Source organism: Fusarium odoratissimum (genome assembly GCF_000260195.1).
Source record: "Fusarium odoratissimum NRRL 54006 unplaced genomic scaffold supercont1.9, whole genome shotgun sequence".
NCBI classification, from domain to species: domain Eukaryota; kingdom Fungi; phylum Ascomycota; class Sordariomycetes; order Hypocreales; family Nectriaceae; genus Fusarium; species Fusarium odoratissimum.
Genome location: NW_022158695.1, coordinates 1,103,802 through 1,122,434, shown reverse-complemented (window position 1 = coordinate 1,122,434; position 18,633 = coordinate 1,103,802). Strand labels below are relative to the sequence as shown.

General features: G+C 48.3%; 6 protein-coding genes across 7 annotated transcripts; 3 read left to right on the top strand and 3 right to left on the bottom strand.

Annotated features, from left to right (window-relative positions):
- Positions 1 to 2,826: 2,826 nt before the first annotated feature.
- Positions 2,827 to 4,029, top strand: FOIG_06761 (uncharacterized protein; the record flags this gene model as incomplete). Its single annotated transcript, XM_031205974.1, has 5 exons — positions 2,827 to 3,425; positions 3,472 to 3,545; positions 3,596 to 3,630; positions 3,681 to 3,853; positions 3,902 to 4,029. 5 exons carry the CDS (start codon positions 2,827 to 2,829, stop codon positions 3,960 to 3,962), a joined length of 942 nt encoding a protein of 313 aa, XP_031064698.1. The 3' UTR covers positions 3,963 to 4,029.
- A 1,103-nt stretch (positions 4,030 to 5,132) lies between these two features.
- FOIG_06760 (endo-1,4-beta-xylanase) lies at positions 5,133 to 6,602 on the top strand. Of its 2 annotated transcripts, XM_031205973.1 has the most exons (5): positions 5,169 to 5,440; positions 5,488 to 5,606; positions 5,654 to 6,213; positions 6,274 to 6,312; positions 6,367 to 6,602. In XM_031205973.1, the coding sequence occupies exons 1-4, from the start codon at positions 5,291 to 5,293 to the stop codon at positions 6,276 to 6,278; spliced, it is 834 nt and encodes a 277-aa protein (XP_031064697.1). In that variant the 5' UTR covers positions 5,169 to 5,290; the 3' UTR covers positions 6,279 to 6,312; positions 6,367 to 6,602. The 2 variants fall into 2 exon arrangements, with proteins under 2 accessions (XP_031064696.1, XP_031064697.1); XM_031205972.1 differs by having other exon boundaries at positions 5,133 to 5,440; positions 5,654 to 6,312.
- A 411-nt stretch (positions 6,603 to 7,013) lies between these two features.
- FOIG_06759 (uncharacterized protein) lies at positions 7,014 to 7,778 on the bottom strand (the record flags this gene model as incomplete). The annotated part of the gene is made up of 1 exon (XM_031205971.1): positions 7,014 to 7,778. The coding sequence occupies one exon, from the start codon at positions 7,776 to 7,778 to the stop codon at positions 7,014 to 7,016; it is 765 nt and encodes a 254-aa protein (XP_031064695.1).
- A 1,266-nt stretch (positions 7,779 to 9,044) lies between these two features.
- FOIG_06758 (uncharacterized protein) lies at positions 9,045 to 10,259 on the top strand (the record flags this gene model as incomplete). Its single annotated transcript, XM_031205970.1, has 2 exons — positions 9,045 to 10,074; positions 10,122 to 10,259. The coding sequence occupies 2 exons, from the start codon at positions 9,045 to 9,047 to the stop codon at positions 10,157 to 10,159; spliced, it is 1,068 nt and encodes a 355-aa protein (XP_031064694.1). The 3' UTR covers positions 10,160 to 10,259.
- Positions 10,260 to 10,734: 475 nt separating this feature from the next.
- FOIG_06757 (uncharacterized protein) lies at positions 10,735 to 10,917 on the bottom strand (the record flags this gene model as incomplete). The annotated part of the gene is made up of 1 exon (XM_031205969.1): positions 10,735 to 10,917. One exon carries the CDS (start codon positions 10,915 to 10,917, stop codon positions 10,735 to 10,737), a length of 183 nt encoding a protein of 60 aa, XP_031064693.1.
- Positions 10,918 to 13,763: 2,846 nt separating this feature from the next.
- FOIG_06756 (aspartyl-tRNA synthetase) lies at positions 13,764 to 18,427 on the bottom strand. Its single transcript, XM_031205968.1, has one exon. The coding sequence runs from the start codon at positions 17,710 to 17,712 to the stop codon at positions 14,812 to 14,814; it is 2,901 nt and encodes a 966-aa protein (XP_031064692.1). The 5' UTR covers positions 17,713 to 18,427; the 3' UTR covers positions 13,764 to 14,811.
- Between the last annotated feature and the right edge of the window lie 206 nt (positions 18,428 to 18,633).

The window sequence follows — 18,633 nt, the reverse complement described above, 5'->3', positions numbered from 1 at the left end:
CCCGACGGTCCAGCTTGCTTTTGGACGAATGATTTGATCAAGAAGCCAATGTACAGCCAAGGCCTCACCTCATCCCTCCCGCTCGGGATCATAAGCCTTCCGGCTTGGTCCCCCACGAAAGGCGACGCCTCCCGGCACAAAATCCGTCAACCCATCCATCTTGTTGTCTTGGCCATCTCGATAGCAATTTGCCTTGGCGAACGTGGTGTTTGAGCTAATGTAGATGAGGTTCAGGGGATTGCTATTGCAAGGCTGTCGTCGTCGGTCCTTCTGTTCCTTTGATGATCGAATTTGTCCATGCGTTGACGAATTTGCGACAGTTTCAGGGTGCTGCACATCGCACTTTGCGATCCAGGTCCCATGGCGAATATTTCCAGATCTTGCGCGCCATCAGGTAAGCTTATCCAGCACTTTTTCTGCGCCCTAATCAATCTCGCTGCGGTTGGTGGGAGGAACAACCCAGATCTACCCTTGTCGTCCAGTTGGATGGTGGTGGTCTAGTGTCGGGGAGTGTGCATTTGGATCCGTCTTAGCTCGGTGTGTTTTTGGGCGAGGTACGGTAGAGCTCACTCTCGTTGTACACGGTACTTGATCCCCTGCCAAGCGACTCCCACGTCTTCCTCTAGCGCAGCCGTTGCTTCTCCCGGGAATGCATCCTTCAAGCGGCGCCATCAAATGCACGCGAGCACATCCCGTTGTTCTGGGAGCTTGGCAAGGCACCTATTCGGCAATACGGCACACAACCCTGCCAGCGACTGCAAGGTTATCAAGACATAGTCGAGTTTATACGTGGGATTTGCATTTCCAACTCCAATTCGGACGTAATTGGGTTCAGTCGTGGTTGGTCGTGGGCTTGCGAGATTCGTTCTCTGATTGATTCGTCAAGATTCCAATTGGGCACGACATTGTGAGCTGAACCTCCACCTGCCACTATTGGTTATCGCCCGTGGAATCGAGACAGGTTATCGATCAAAGGTGGCAAGCCAGTAGACATCTCATCTCGATAGTCAATTGCGTCGAAAGCCACGGCGATGGTGAAAGACGGCCAGGCGAGTCTTTTCCATTTGTCGCGACAATGTTATTACGTCGATAGATGACAGGTCGATGTGATCGTCAGCGTGAATATCGGTCGGCTACTGGAGGTACCGTATGCTATGGGGCAACTGATCAACAATCTGGACAATCTAGATGTTCCCATGTCAGCAGAGTTCATTATGCTTAATTGCGTCGACCCACACATACCACATCCCTAGTGACATTCGGTATTCGTCCATCCTGGTCATCTTGTCATGCCTCGGAGTTGCGTGTACGTGGTGTAGGTGCTGCTGTCGTGGGTCGACAGTCTCGCAATGTTGATTTGAGGTTGGAAGAGAATTTTTCCCTCGCGCGGCTCAAGTCACGTCCAAATTCAGGACCATCATTTGTCCGTGACTTTATTTCGGGGAGTTCACGGGGAGTCGAGACTGCCGAGCCTCTCTCGGGGAGTTGGTGATGGGTGGAGACTAGAGAATTCTTGATGTGGCCCGAAAATGGGCACCAGAAATTGAGACAACCGAATGGGCAGCGCGACAGAAGTGGCAATAACACTTGAGGCCAATCTGAAGCTCGAAACTAATTGACTGGTTGATGACATCTTGGTGGCAGGTCGGCTGGTGGCCATCCGGTTGAGCATCGAGCCAGAGCGATGATTGTGGTGTGAGTATCCATTGATAGACTGGTCAAGACAAATCACAAGGCTGTTCGTAGGCCGCTTGCGCTATCTTGCAGACAACTGGCGAGACTCTTAGTACCAGTCGCGATGTTTGTGGCTTTCTTGCCATAGTATCTCATCACAATTTTGAGTCGCTACACTTCAAAACAAGGAAATGGACAATTATCGCGATGACCCGAATAATGTCACGTCAACGATTTACTATGAATATACTAAAGCTCATTCAATTTGCACAAAGTGCAATAGTGGCAAGTTAGTAAGGATATCAGAAAGCTCTCTATATCTATGATTCTCTTGGTGTTGACCTCACTAAGGGGGAGACTGTAGGGTAGCCCACTTACAACGGCTGTAGGTGATAAAGATCGGATCTCATCCTATAACCTTTTGGCACTTCCTCCTTGCATTCAATATTTAAACAAATGTATTATTATCCCTTTGCTCCTGGTCGACATCAAAGACTATCTTTGAGCATCCCATGTCTTGTTTAAAATGTGGAACTAGATATGTATTTACTAATACAATGATACCAGTTGCCTGCCTCATTGGCATATCTTGTTACTTTCGATTTACTTGTTCTTCTACTGCTCCTTGACTAATTTCACACATACCCCTGTAGTGGGATTATTGTAGTGAATCACTTCAGAGGTGAAGGCCGGCTTCGGCCACATTCCTGACCTGGAACAACATACTTTCACTTGAATAGAGCTTCAGTGACCGGAACTATTACAGTCATGTTCAATAGCAAGTCGAAGCTAGATATGACTCTTTTGGCTGCCTTTAAAATGTGTCATGCAACGCCTATCATTTGAGTTTAGATGAACTAAGTCACATCGCAATATACCAACCACCCGAAATCGGAGTGACGTAGAACAAAGACGTTCGGTATCTAAGCTTTTACACTGAACTCAAATACATTTCCGCGACTTTAAAGACTGGGAAGCGATCCCAGTGACTCATTTTCCTCCCAAAAGTAGACACCGTTGCGATCCTTCTGGATAACCGACGTTTACCCATGTGTGACAATGATTCATCCACGTATCTCAAACTATTTATCTCGATGCCACTTCCAGATCTTTCGATTTTAACATCATCTGAGGGAATTGAAAGACACCGAAATGGCGGATTTTGTCAAGGTCTACACGACCGTGCCAGAGCAGCTCTTGGCGCTTTTGACTAATCAACTGCCCTACTCGCTACCGCTCCTTCGACGTCTTCAGTTTACCAAGTCTGAAAATGGCCTACGAGAGACAGAAAGAGTCATACTGGTAGCGGAATCCTTACTTGAGGATGCTGTGAACTTTCCGAAGAAATTCACTGCGGCATATCTCGACGTTGCAGGTGGCCCTGACACGCAAACGTGGATCTACTCGACCCTCGAGCATCCCGGTAACGCCGATATCAACGACTCAGCCGTCTATGAGCCGCAACTTCATAAAATAATCGAGGAGAGTGTTTTGATAGCAAAGACATATGGGCGCCCCCTCGTTTATGGCGAGGCTGTTAAGCTCGGAACATTACACGACTCAGTCCGAGATCTACTCTCCAAGACAGGTCGTGTTCAACCTCGTGGAACAGGGCCTTATGACAAATGGCTTTTCAAGTACGAAGATCTTCCAAAGGAGGAAACAGATTTGCCCGAGGGCATGTATTGGGGAACGGCGACTGACGATGATTGCCGAGTTGCCATCTCCCGAACAAATATTCCGAGATCAGTGTAAGTCTGATTTTAGCCGACCGGAATACTGGCTGATTCCCTATAGGCAAGTCTTGAGACGCATGCCAAGCTTGGTAATCAAGCTCGATGACGGAACGCCTATCTCATGGGCTTTTCTAGGTAAGTTCCCTCAAGCCTAAATCATGCGGCTCAACTCTAATCTGACTTAGGGTTCGACGGCTCACTAATGAGCCTCCACTGCGAGGTATGTATCATATTGCTTCAAGGCACAATATGAAGCTGATTATGAGTCAGGAGCCGTATCGCCGACGTGGTCTTGCCAAGACACTTGCTGCGAAGTTGTTTCGTGAAAAGTCTCTTGACTTTGCTGACGATGGCTGGTGTTCTGCTGATGTGGCGCCAGACAACGATGGAAGTCGAGGAATGTGCAAGAGACTGAACGGAAAGCCGGCCTGGAGGGTTTCATGGTAAGTCTTCGCGACATTATCATGGGATTTGTGAGCTTATTATCTTAGGGTGTTGCTATTTGTCGGAGAGAAGCCGCCAAGTGAAACCAATGGTACCAGGAACGCATGATGGACTCTGGGAGTTCTTGAGCGAGCAAAAGATTTCTCTGGACGAATGCTAGGTGCATGGGCCACAGGTTTATTGAACTGAACTATCGCTGAAAACAGGCTCGGATAGACGGTGCAAATACACGGCTGAGAAGCGTGCAGAGTATGGAGAGAATATAGAATGAGGCCATCATCCCAATCAATTTTCGCATTCTGGCTGAATTAGTCATGCTGCCACGCTATGATGCATGCTACTGAATCATCATTCACCCCACACTGCGCTCAGTCTTCTATGAGACGTATCGATGATTATAGGATGCACGCAGGGTTCACTCGAGGAACTTTTCTGTAACAAGGGATTGTAGCGAAGACCCGCAATCGCGTACAATATCCATTGTTGATCTCGGATATTTTCAGACGATCGATCTGTTATCTTGGTTGAGTATTCAGGCTAAACATGTTCCATGGCGGTTGTCAGCCTCATATCCTGAATTACTCTAAATTCAATCAAGATGCAACCAATTTGTATCATGTATAAATATATTTGGGTCAGACCTACTGTGATTGACGTATGGAGTTGTATTCGGGTATTTGAGTTTTGAGAATAGCCTGATATCTGGTATTATCCGTGAAACGTGAAACTTGGGCCACATGGTTCTAGCTTAGGTATGCCAAGTTTCAGGTTGAGGATGCTGCCGTTTGCCGATGCTGGTTACAAAATACGGCTGTTACCTCGTTTCAACTGAAATTAATTGTGGAACGTGAGGTTAAAAGAGCGGATTTGAGCCGGAATAGTTGCCGTGGATTTATTGATAGAGACGATATTCTACTGACCTTGGTTGACGATATCAAGTGCAGCGACTTCTCTATGCCAAGATTCAATATATCTTAGTCAAAGCTTATCTCATGTACCATCAATAATGTTCGATTCTTGGTAAAAATACCATTTGTAGATCTGAAACTTGGAACATGACGAGGCTGAGCGGAAAGCATGAATATTCGCTTGGCATCTAGATCTAATCGACCCACCATCAGCTCAACGCATTAAAATCACCATCTCCCGGAAACATCAAAACAATCGTCCAATGGACGGAAAAAATCGAGCCTCGTCCCTCCTTCATTAAACGTCAAATCATTGTCCGATCGGGAAAACGGGCCGGCCCCACAAGTTGTTTCAGACCAAGCAACACCACATGTTTATTTGAAACAATAGTACGAAGCGATATAACAAGGGTCTTCTTTTCTATATCTATACCAACAACTTCGCAGCAATGGCAGAGAGAATCATCCTTCAACTCAACACTCGTTTTCTATTCTAACACACTCTTTTTTCTCTTCAAATCATTCATCATGGTTCACTTCACTTCCGTCTTCGCTGGGCTGTCGCTCGTAGCTGGTTCTCTTGCCGCGCCCTCCAAAGAAGGTCTCTTCTCCAAGATTACCAAGCGGGCTGGTACTCCCAACAGTTCCGGTACTAACAACGGATTCTACTACTCTTGGGTGTGTACAGCCAACATGATTCTCGGGCCATAGCTGACTTTATATAGTGGAGTGATGGCGGTGCCGATGCCACTTACACCAACGGTGAGGGAGGTTCTTACTCCATGGAGTGGAAGGATGGCGGCAACGTCGTCGGTGGTAAGGGTTGGTCTCCTGGAAAGGCCCGGTTAGTACACAATAAGCTTATCATGGCCCTCTGCTAATACCTGGTAGAACCATCTCGTACGAGGGAGAGTACAAGCCCAACGGCAACAGCTACCTCTCTGTCTACGGCTGGACCCGAAACCCTCTCGTCGAATACTACATCGTCGAGTCCTTCGGTACTTACAACCCCTCCAGCGGTGCTACCAAGAAGGGCACCGTTGAGGCCGATGGCAGCACCTACGACATCTTCGAGACCACTCGCACCAACGCCCCTTCAATCGACGGTACTCAGACCTTCCAGCAGTACTGGTCTGTTCGCCAGCAGCACCGCTCTACTGGCAGCGTCGACACTGGTCTTCATTTCGATGCCTGGGAGAAGGCCGGCATGAAGCTCGGTACTCACGACTACCAGATCCTCGCTACTGAGGGTTACTTCAGCAGCGGATCGTCCCACATGACCGTCTCTGAGGGTGCTTCTTCTGGTGGTGGTGCCGGTGGCTCTACTGGCGGTGATGCTTCCCAGGGCGGTGATTCTCAGCAAGGAGGCGATGTTCAACAGGGTGGCGACGCTTCTCAGGGCGGAAACGGTCAGCAAGGTGGCAATGGAAACTCTTTCCAGCAACCTGGCAGTGAGAACCAACCCCAGCAGCAAGAGATTGACACTGGCGCTAACGAGCCCTGCCAATAAGTCTAAGCACAAACCTTCCAAGCAAGAGCCTGGTGCCAATGTAAGCGTTCTCCCCTTCACAACCCAGCTGACTCTCGGATACTGACTTCAGCAGTGCGCTTCTATTTACGGACGATGTGGTGGCCAGAGCTGGACTGAAGCTACCTGATGTCATCGGAGCTGCAAGCGTGCCGGTGGTACTTCCAGAGCTTCAACGACAGGATCACGGGTGATTTGGAGTTAGAGTTGAGGAGACCGTATTCTTTCATACCCATTGCTTCTCGCCCTTTAGTAGAGAAGTGGTGGTGTGTATATACTTGATGTATAAAATTTCTTGCTTGAATATCTCCACAGGGTATCCAGTGACAGTCGATCTGTGACGGTTAATCGTGTTCAGAGAGCAGTTAGAACCATGTGGTCGTTTTGCTCAGCGCCACTGCGGCGCCGCTATCAGCCTAAGAGTCTACTAAGACTATCCTAAAGTATCCTAAGATATTCTAAATCTACCTAAACACTTATATTACTTAGGATCAAAATCTGAAGGTTTTTACCATCCCCCAGCTATCATAAATCCTCTATATTCATGACTCACTACAGGCTATAGAAATGCCATTCCATATCTGGAGGGTGAAAACTATGCTCTTTGTCAAACCTCGCCTGGCCCTGAATCCACTGCATCACCTTGTCATCGGAATTCCCATTTGAAAGCAACTGCGAAGTTCCGGTAGCACCGCTCAGGGCCGTGATGAGTATTCAGCCCCATTACATGCCAATCATATCCTTGAAACGAGATACGTCCTCATTAACAATTCGTATATGAATAAGCCTTCCTGAACAGAGAGGTGCTCCGTCACTTGTGGTGGCCTGAAGCCTTAGTTCATTGCTAGCCATAGGTGGGGGATTCCCGGAGGCATGGAACTGATCGATCCCGTCCAACCATTCTTTCAGATCATGTCCTGTACCGGTGTTGAAGATATCAATCTGTTGTCCGAACCAGCGTTTGGTCTGAGGCATCCACCGGAACTCCAAAATCACATTTGACTCATTACTTCCTAGAGATTGCACTTCCAGGCATCTGAATGCGAAGTACCCTTTGGACCACCAGCTGTATACCTGGGGGTGAAGAGAGATCATATTCCATGCCTTATCGGACTCCCCTGGCTCATCTCGGTTGTGCAGGTAGCGAGTACGATTTGCGAATTCGTTCCCGACCATGAAGGTTCGATTAGGCCCCAGATCGAATGTTCTGTCGATGTGCTCCTGAGTATCATTCCAAGTAAATGGTGCGATATGGTATGCATTCAGGTTCATTGCTCCAGTGGCCACGCAAGCATTCCCGTTGCGCGCCAGAAATTTAGTTTGTTCGGCGAAGTCTATATTTTGTTTGTCGATTCTGGGTGGCTCGATGGCCTGGAGTTCGTCGGTATACTCGGACTCGCTTTCAGTCGAGCTTGGTGGCTCGATGACTTGGAGTTCAAGGGTAGATTCCGACTTGACTTCAAAAGAGGTCGTCTCGCCAATATCCATTCTGGTACTGCGGCGTGATGCTGCGCTTGGGCATGCGATAGACAGCTGGCCAAGTTGACCAGGAACGAAAGTCGTACGGTATCGTTTGCGTAAATGTCGAAGATCTTAATGGTTTTAACTGACCGCGTACTATTCATAGAGTAGCCGGCTTACAATACTTGCACGAAGGCGAGATAGAATCAATACATCTCTGCATTTCGAAATTGCAAATCTTTAGTGGCATTAACTCATCTGGCCCAAAAAGCAACAGCGGGATGGTCATGATTGCTGCGACATGTCCGGCACGGAGGCAGAAGTCTTCTGATCCTGCCCGACAGCAGCTTCGGATAATATATTGGATAGTCTTCGCGTGTTGAATTCTTTCATCAATTTCTTCCAGTGGAAGAAGATGGGCTGGTTGATGTTTCGGTTGTCTGGTCCGTACTGAGCAGATCATGGGGGGCTTCTTGTATGTCGAGGTGAAAATTTGAAAGCTCAAACCTGTATCAATCTGTAAGGTACAATTACAATCAATTGATTGTCAAGAGTCTCGACATCAATAAAGACTTCAAGCTCAGTAGTTGCAAGATGAAAGCCGAGTGGAAAGCCTCCAGCACAGGATTTGTTCTTTTGAGTTCATCACGAATAAAGTATGTCTCCTAATAAATCTGTAACATAACTTTATCTTAAGAATCCACTAAAAGTGATAGAGCCTGCCCTCAAGCAGCAAGAAAGCTTAGGATCCGTATCCTAAATGATACAAAGATTTAGGTAAATTTAGTGTAGACTTAGGAAGCCCTTAGATTAGTAACTTTTGTCATTTGGGACAAGGCCATACGTTCTCTTGCCTCCACCAGTATTCATGCAAGGTCCAACACTGATCAATATCAATTGGTAGCTCAGCTATAAATTTAGAGGTTCGAAGCGGGTGATGTCCTGTCCCGCGCCGGCTTGAAACACGGCCCAGCTTTGGTCCGGCCTCGTCCGGACTCTTCTCCGTGTAATATTCAAGCTACCAGGCGATGAAACGTCAGGTGTTTCTACCAGAATTCTTCAACTAAAACTTTTGTGTTGTGTAGTTTAATAGAATTTCTTCCCCTCATCATATTCCGCTCTGTTGTAATGGTGAACGTTAGTGCTCCCTCCAAATGACGAACGGACGGGAGAGGTATGAAGTCATCAAGATGCAACCCAATTAAACCCATCGATTTCTCGCACTTTGCAGAAAACTCAGCTGCATTTCAACTCATACACACCCTTACGATATTAACTCAGTGTTAAACCATCATGTCTGGTGAAGATGCAACCCGTCGCTTCACAAGAGCGATGCACCAAGTCTACGGCGACTTTGACAAAGACGCTGATACCTGGAGCCCTCCCGATAACCCGGGCGCTGGCGGCCATAAAGGGCGGTACCTTTGGACAGATGCTTTCGGAGTCGTCAACTTCATCACGCTCTATGAAGAGACGACAGACAACAAGTATCTCACCCTGGCCAAGCGCCTTGTTCAGACTGTGCACGACGTCTTGGGCCGCACGAGGGACGGTACATCTAGTCTGCCAGGCGCAACCGATGCAGAACCACTCAAAGGTGGCTTGAGAATTGGAAAAGAGCGCGAGGCAGGGAGCGATGGGGATGGACAGTATCATCACTATCTGACTCTCTGGATGTTTGCTCTCAATCGCCTTTCCTGGACCACTCAGGACTCATCTTTCAATGACTTGGCCATCCAACTTGCCAAAGCTATCCATCCAAAGTTCTGCTTCCAGTCTTCGGGTGGACTCAAAATGGTCTGGAAGATCTCCGTGGATATGAACAAGGTTCTCGTCCCCACCGAAGGGCATCTCGACGCTGCGACCGGATTTGTGGTCTACAGAATGCTCCAAGAGACAGCAGTGCAACAGGGTCGGAAGGACCAGCTTCTTCAGCAAGAAATCAGCGACTATGAGGAAGTAATGCACCAAAGAGGCTCAATGTATCCCAGCGGTGACCCATTGGATCTCGGTATGGGTTTATGGATCTGCCACTTCTATCCCCACGAGGAGTGGTCGCAGAATTTTACGCAACAAGCGATGGATCTAGTCGACGACCTGTTTGATGGTAAAGCCACGGATATGAGCGGAAGCGCTTCCAAGAGACTGGCTTTCAGAGAGTTTGGCGCCTGTCTGGGAGTCCAGTGTGTTGAGCCTGATGAGCCATTGAAGGAACAGGTCAGTACACTGATCGACTTTTGGGAGGAGCATATCCACCAGCATGATGGAGATGGCTTGAAGCCAATTTCACAGGCCATGTATGCGGCGGCAGTTATTCCTGGAGGTAAGTTAATTTGGAGCGAGGTATGGGAAAGCTTGTTGACCGAGTAGCATTTCGGAGAGGCTTCATTGCTGGTAGCGAGCCATAACAACACAGTTGGTCAGTGCAACAGACTATACGGCGAGAAAGATTGCTGGATATTCAGGTTGACAAATCGCTTCTGTTGGGTAATGAGAGTTATTTTTCTTATTGGTAAGGCCTGTTGGGTGACTTGTTGGGTTGTTTTCATCTCGTATATCTATTGGATGCGACGATCAAGGGATCATTCAGTTCAATCCGTTCACAGTTTGACAGTTATTCTTGGGAGTTCTCTCTCTTTTCTTTTTTTTTTTTTTTTTTTTTTTTGGAAAGTCCTTTATATTATACTTTACCACTATCTACTTACTTGTCTGGTCTCTCTGGACAAATCCACCTTTGCTTCGTACTCTTCTCACATATCACCAATCCCTCAAGTCCGTACCGCACAATACCCAGTTCGTCAGTCAATCGCAAACGGTGAAGCGAGACAATACCCTTATCTTTTTTCGGTTTTATTCTTTTACTCTTTTTCTTTTGTTACTTTTGTTACTTTTGTTGTCTTCGTCCGTGTTATCCTCCAAGAGCGACGGTTGACTTAGCCACTGCGAGCATAGTCAAGTCATGACCGGTAGTTTGACACAACATCTACTGGTTGTCGTTGTCGTTGTCGTTGAAAGACTCGCAGAGGTTACCGCCAGTGAACTTGACGATGTTGTTGCAGCCGCAGCTGTAGGTGCACTTGGGGTTGGCCATATCGACAGGAGTGTTGATGGTGGTAGGGGCCTTGGCATCAACGGGGGCGACCTTGCAGAGGCTGGAGAAAGACATGGTGAAAGGTTTGGAAGGGGTTTTAGTAGAAGATTGTTGTGTGATGGGTGTTAAGTGTGGAAGTGAGGTTGTTGGTTGTGAATTGGTTGTGAGTTGAGAAGAAGGTTGAGATTGATCGAGGTCAATCTTCAATTTATAGGTAAATCTGGAGTCTTCAGAGCAAACAGACCTTCCTATGTTCTCAGACTGGCAGTTTGAACATGCCAATGGCATCCTGAGTGAACTTCCGGCGCAAAGGTTGTTCTGGCAGTGGGAGTGTTCGCCGGGTGTTCAAGGCGCTGCACTCACGTCAAAGTTCTAGGCCATTCTCTCCGACCATAGTAATGAACAAATGAAACGTCCAGATCACGGTCCTGAGAAAACTCCCATGATTCATGTTCATTCACGGAGGAAGCCTTGACAAAGGCACAGCGAAAGGCAAGGTCCAGTGAACAATGTCCCCATCAATGAAATGACACAGCACCAGTTCAGCTGCCAGTTTCCCGTGGACCACTCAATAGGTCCAAGCCTTTTGTTCAGCTCATTACATTTAACAGTGGCATCACTTCCGGCCAGTCTCGCCTGAGATGAATCACAGAGACACTCCCGCTACTGAGGTAGTATACCAGTCAATGTCAAAGCCACCCCAGGACGTGCATTAATGAAAGGCTTTACAACTAAAGAAAGATAAATGTTGATCTAGAGAAGCCTAGTCCATTGCTGACTGCGCCCAACTAGGCAACTTCAAAGTGACCAGCACTGGGTATTCCTTATCAGGGTCATTGAGCCTAGTCAGCCTGCTCGATAAATTGCTTCACGCGAAGCACGAAAAGATGGACTCCTCTACCGCAAGCAAACAGCGCAGATAACCCAACCAACCCGAGGTGTCCAGAACAAAACTCGCGATATATCACATTAACGCCCAGGTACAGTTCAAGTGATAACCTCCTTCTTTATCCACCCGATTGCAAACCGCACCCTATGGGGCAAGACAACCTCAGACCTTGAATCAGGGTGCCAAAAGTAAGTGCGTTGGTCAAAAGGTTCTCTAATCCTATGCTAATCTTACCTAAGTCGATTCATCCCTTAGGGTTGAGATCGCAAGTTCCCTTGCCTCCCATGGCCTTACTACATAGATCAAGCTACAACATGGCACGTTATTCACCGTCATCGTGTAATCATCGAGGTATAAAACACCTCCTTACTGTTTGTACTTAAGAAAGCGTATGTATCCAGGAGTGAAACTATACCTGGGCACTCTGGTCCTTCTTTTGTTAGTTACTGATATCATCATTTGATGCCAGATGTCGATGGAAATCCCACTGGTCATCTTCATACAAGATTCGCCGGGTTATACTACGTGGAGTCCTGTCTCATTTCTAGCTGGGAATAGATGTTGTAGGAGTCTCTTCTTGGTGTCCATGGAGTAGAGATAGATCAATTTATCTCTCTACTTGCTGGGTTCCTTTGTTTTTGCAACTCCTGGTTGCTTCTCTCGCGCTCGGTCTTTTATGTGCAACTGGGCATGGTTGCCATGAATCAGCACTCCTTTATCCCTTGATTTAGATTTCAGGACGTCTTCTCATTCTATTAAGATACCCATACCTCTGATCAATTTGCTCAAGGATGCTGCGAGCCATGCGAAGTGGCATCCAGTACCCTTGCCCCTGAGCTTTTGAACACGGTATTGTTTAACGGATGATATTAATACCAAACACTTCATTCTGGATCAATAATTACCCATAAGGCACGAATAACACGTTAGATCAGCGAAAGAAGTTATGGGGGGTGGAGCGGGTGGCTGCCAGTGTCAAGACACTCCTCGTCTGGCCGATGAACCTAGAACCAGTAAGAATTAAGCATACCTATGCGCCAGCAAAGGTTATATCAGCTGCCGTAACTTACTGGTCTTTCACAAAGGGATCCAGGGCTGAGAATGGTCTCATAGTGAGCGCGGCAGGTTTCGAAAACTGAGCAATACTCTGGTACGCCCAACCGTGAGGCTCCTCTTCGATTCCTTGTTTGGTTTCCCTCTATGAGACCGGCCTCTCTTTTTGTAATTTATGCTTTTGGTATAGCGTGTTTTATTTTCGTATTGGAAAACATGATGGCCCGTTTTGGGTTTATTTTTCATCAACCTGCATAATGCCTGGGCTCACAGGTCAATAGCTCTTTCCCAGTTTGCCTTATGCCTCGGCGAATCAGACTTGATCACTTATGGACAGTGAGCGAACGAAGGTTAGGTAGGTCCCAAGCGATCTTAGGAATCTTGCCTTATATCAATGCCAATAAACAAGCGACAGAGCAAATTGGGCGAGGAGTGGTCGAGCGGTGCCATGAGAACCAGTGTAGCTTTCCGTGTTCCTGATGCCCAACGGGAGCCCCCCTCTAATAATTAATTTTTGGCTTTTTTGCGGTATGCTAGGTCCTCTGTTGTTATCCTGAAGATCCTGGCGGTCGTCTCTCCTTTCCTGAGTCGAGCTCACTTGTAGACTGATGCTTTTATTAAAGGGGGCTATCAATCGTTGAGGTGCATCTATCAACACCCAGACAGACAGAATATTACATTACAACTTTGCTGCAGTATGCTCTCCACTTGTGGTGCTTGTGACAAGTGTTGGAATGAGGGGGAGAGATGTCATGTTATCACAGGCAATACAAGTTTACTACACAGACCTCTGCGCAGCACAGAGAGACTATTGAACCTAAATTATTAAAGTTGGAACATGATCCTCCGTTGTAACTCATTCTTATTGTTCTGCAGCTGCCTTAGCTATATCGCAGCATGAGACTAGTATGCGAAGACTGCGCAACCAAGAGACCAACTCCACATTGTAGGAACTTATGATAACTTATCCTAAGGTTAGGAAACCCTAGCCTAAAGTGGACCATAAGGACATCCTAAATTTTGATCTGATGCTCAGATACTTTAAGCATACTCGCTTGTGCTACTACCTGTGTGGTGAATACAAAAGCAACACCAGTGAACACTCAGCCACGGCGCATGATAAATCACTTATTGAGCCCCGAAACACCGAGGCGATCATTGAGAGAAATTTATTAAACATTCAGTTGAATGAAACAGTCCATGAGTGAGTCTCTCTTGCTCTGGGTGTAGACTGTGATTTGGGTCCGATCACTGCCAAGCCTTCATATCACCAATTGCCTGCCGAAACGTGCAAAATATAGAGAACTTTCTTTCAAGTGCAGCCATTGCAATCATCGACGCTCAACACTGTGTAATGTAATCAACAGTCGAAAGTCTGGGGCAGTTGCCCATGGCCTCAGCATCACTTGGGTGCACGATAGTCGGCCCAAGCCTCTCTATTTTCACCATGAACAATTGTTATGTGTTCTGGGAATATGCTCATGTGCTGAGCCCTTGCGCCATATATATTTAGATGTCTCTTTCTTATGGTTGGTCGTTATCGGGCTACAAGCAAGACCCCAATGGCTCGAATTTGAGAACCCTCATATGTAGATGTGTGCATATGTCTTAATTACACCGTCGCGAGGATTTGGTAAGACCAAGGTATTTAAACAACTGTATTCTGTAACTAGTAATATTGGTGTACATCAGCAGGCACAGCCTGCAAGAGATGATCCGTCTAGAGAGGGTATTTCATCCAGGCTTGGTATCTAAGGGGGAATTTTAAACATAAAACATATTCGCAAGACTGCCACAAAGGAAAATCACCATCCAGGAAAAACAACCGTCATTAAACAAGCAAACCCTTCCGTTAACAAGAAAAGCACAGGCCGTTATTCCGTCGTCCATCCTCATGCTTCCAATCTCATGTAAAGTATGGTATCTTTAAAAGCAACGCAATAAACCTCCTCTTCCCTTCGCTCGTATCTCGCTTGGCACCATTGGCGTGATTGGTGTGATTGGTGTGATAATAGGTTCGACGATGTTTAGTCGGTAAAGAACTTGATGACGTTCTGTAGATCGCGCAGGCCGACACCGTGCTTGGGGTAGCAGATGTAAATCTCCTCGCCGAGGGCACCAAACTTGGATCGGAATGATGCCTTGCGACGGAGGCCAAGACTGTCGACGATGGATCGGTAGCTAGCACTAAGGAACTTGGCACGAATACCGCCAACGTGCTCACCAGGGGTAAGCTTCTCGGAAACACCAGCGCCAAAGGTGACCTTTCCGCTAACGTTCTGGAGAGCAAAGCTCACCAGCACCTCAATGGCGCCGTTGACGGCACCAGGGAAGTCCAGAGCCCACTTGACCTGCCAGCCATGTCGAGGAGCAAGCTTGGCCAAAACGACCAGAGACATGACCTTGCCGTCCTTCTCGGCAGCAAAATATCGGCGGTGCTCCTGGTCAATCCAGGGGCGGACCTCAGTAAGGTGAACCTGTTTGCCCTTGCCCTTACGAGTACCCTTCCATGCTTCGATGGCGGGGTTAGCGCGAGAGATAAACTCTTCATCTGGCTTGACCTCATGGATCTTGACACCTTCACGCTCAACGCGGCGAGCCTTGGCAGCGAGGCCATCGATCTGGGCGCTGTTGTGCTTATCAGCGTCGACACGCTGCTCCTCAGTGCAAGACAAGCTTCGCCAGCGAAATTCAGAGGCAAGAATCTTCTGGACTTCATAAGAAACGAGCATCCAGAAAGGTGTCAATCGGAGGTCGACAGTAATGTAGTGAATAAAGTCACGGATGACTTGAGTGTACTGGCTGCGGTCACAAAGAGGGTCACCAGTAATCATAGCAAACTTCTCGCGTTGGACCCAACCAACAGCGGCACCAGTGGAGTGTCGCCAAATCTGGAAACGATCATCGAGCCAGGAGGTGTTGGTAGCATCACCGTAATTGGCAATGAGTTTCTCGATAGGAGGAGGAGAGTCGGCGTGGTGAGGCTTGGTGGTGTCAGCCTCGGGGTGAGGCAGACCGGGAGCCTTAGTAGGAAGAGACTTGGGGTCGCGGTGGAATAGAGATGCGTATCGAACATCGCCAAGCTCAAGCATCCAAGCGACAATACGCTCAAGACCAAGACCAGCACCAGCGTGGGGAGGAGCACCCAGCTCAAAGGCAGTCAGGTAATCCTCCATACCATCCTCAGACATGCCAGCGGCAGCCATGTTGGCGCGGAGCTCATCGACGTTGTGGATACGTTGACCACCGGAGCAGATCTCCTGGCCTCGAATGAAGATATCAAAAGATCGAGTCCACTTGGGATCTTCAGGGTCCTTGGCAGTGTAGAAGGGGCGAGCGTTGGCAGGGAACTTGTCGAGGACGTAGTAGTCTGTGCCGTACTTCTCGCGCACAAGCTGGCCAAGTCTCATCTCGTCGGGAGTAGACAGATCCTCCTCTTCGACGTCACGTCCATCGTCACGGAGCATCTGGATACCTTCGCTGAAGGGGATGATGGGGGTCTCCTCTAGCCACTTGAACTCACCACTAGGCCATCTCTTGCGAATGACGTCGAGCTCTCGAGAGGCATAAACAGTTCTGAAGACTTCCTTGAGGAACATGTCAATGAATTGGATGACCTCATGATAGTCGGTGTCAATGGCCATCTCAAGATCGAGGCCAGTGTATTCGGTCAAGTGACGGTGAGTGTTAGAGTTCTCGGCACGGAAGACGGGGCCAATTTCGAAAACGCGACCGAAGTCGGCAGAGATAGCCTCTTGCTTGGCGAGCTGAGGACTCTGGGCGAGGAAAGCACGGCGACCGAAGTAATTTACAGGGAAGACAGCAGCACCACTTTCAGTGGCGGCAGGCTGAAGCTTAGGGGTATTAATTTCAACAAAGCCTTGCTCTTCGAGTGTGTTTCGGAAGATTCGGGAGACCATTGAGCGCACACGGAAGAGCGCCTGGTTGGAAGGGTGTCGGAGATCGAGGATTCGGGCGTTCATGCGGTTGCGCAGGGTCTCTGGGGGCTTGTAGTTGCTGAAGGGGAGGTTCTGAGCGGGGTTGACGAGGTGAACAGACTCGACGTCAACCTCAACATTAGAGTGTGTAGCCGATCGAATCGGCTCGGGAGGGCTCTTGAGGGTACCAGTGATCTGAACAAGAGATTCGGGGTTGATCTTTCGGACCCATGTGATAAAGTCGGCATTACTGGCATCACGGGCGAGAACACCCTGAACGGAGTGTGTCTGGTCGCGGAGGAGTAAGAAGTCGAGAACCTTTGAAATAGGTCGCTGGGTCTCGATGCGGGCTCGGAAGGTGACTTCGGTGCCAATGGGCAGAGTATCGAGCTGTGCAATTGTGTTGATCTCGCCAGGGTGAACAGGCCAGTCAGAGCTCATGCTTGTTCGACCGCTGTCGAGAGAAGTGCGGCTGCTGGGAACAACAGCGCCGTTGGTGGTGGTGGTAGTGCCATCCATACTAGATCGAGCAGAATTGCGCAGTTCAACGGCGCTATCGCGCATTGTTTCGCGAATAGTTCTAGAGGGAGACGCGGAACGAGGCGACGAGAAAGCTGAGCTCAAAATAGCAGCCGATGGTCTTGTGTCAATGCTCAGCACTGCTGAGGCAGGCCGGCTGGTCTCCGGGCTCGCCATATCGAGCGACGTCGGTGATGATGTCAGAGGTGTGGCTTTGGCTTGCGAAAGGACCGAGTCTATGGAGACAGCAGATAGTGGGGGCGATGACAGGGCCTGCACTGGGGTTGGAGTGAAGGAAGTGACTAAAGGTGAAGGAGTTTTAGGTGAAGAGAGAGAAGAGGAAGAAAAGGTAGAAGTAGAAGGTGAAGGAGGAGTTGAAGAATTTGTGGTGGTCGAGGATCCTTTTAGACGATACTTTGATGGTAGTGGAATGCCAAAGGCTGATGTGACGGGAGCAAGGATGCCCGTCATAGTTAGGTAGCGTCGCGTAGCGCAGGGCCGCGGACGGAACCAGGGCACGGAGGACAGGGATCAGAGGATCGGGGATTTGGGGGTGATTTGATTCTGATTGTGATGACGGGCCCTGGCCGGGAATGTCTGTTTCTGTCTCAAAATGAAATGGTTGGTTGGCTGGACTACTCTCGACTGAGTTGGAGGGTGTGGCACGGTGGGTCAGCCACACTTGAAAATCCTTGATATCCTGACTTGGCTTGCTAGGGACTGTTTCTGCAATACTTGCTTCGGTCGATGACGATCGAGTGGGCTGCTTTTGGTTGCTCAGATTCCCCTTTGGTCGTTACTCAGGGACTTGTCTTCGATTTGATCGTGGCTGTGACGAGGAGAGTAGTGGTGTATCAGTTACATGTGTGGCTGGGGTGAATAAGGGTTGAGTTCACGGTATGTATTGGTGTGAATGAGAATAGAAACACCAAATAGGAAGTGTTGGGATGTTTATATCAGTTATAACCAACAACACGAACTCCGCATCCACGGCACTTTCGGCCTCACGGAAACAAGACTTGCTTACAATGCCGTGAGAAGAAAAGAAAAAAACTTCTTTGTCAAATTCCTATCGCTTACTCTAGCAACCACCATTTCGGGCTCGGCCCAGTGCATAAACCCGCGGCGTGGAGGTTGAGGATGACAGATGACTCGGCATTGCCATGTAACTCGTTCCGCGCCTGAGGGTACCGAGAAATTTACGGGTAACGTCCGTCACCCAAAGACTGGCCACCCCCACAGACCGGCCACCCCGACCAAAACACCAAGAACCGGATATCATGATCAATTAACTAATTATCTCAACACCACATTTTTTATATTAAATAAAAATTTAGTCAGTGAATATTTAGATGAAACTGAGTACAAAGGTCCTCAAGTTTTAATTTCTTA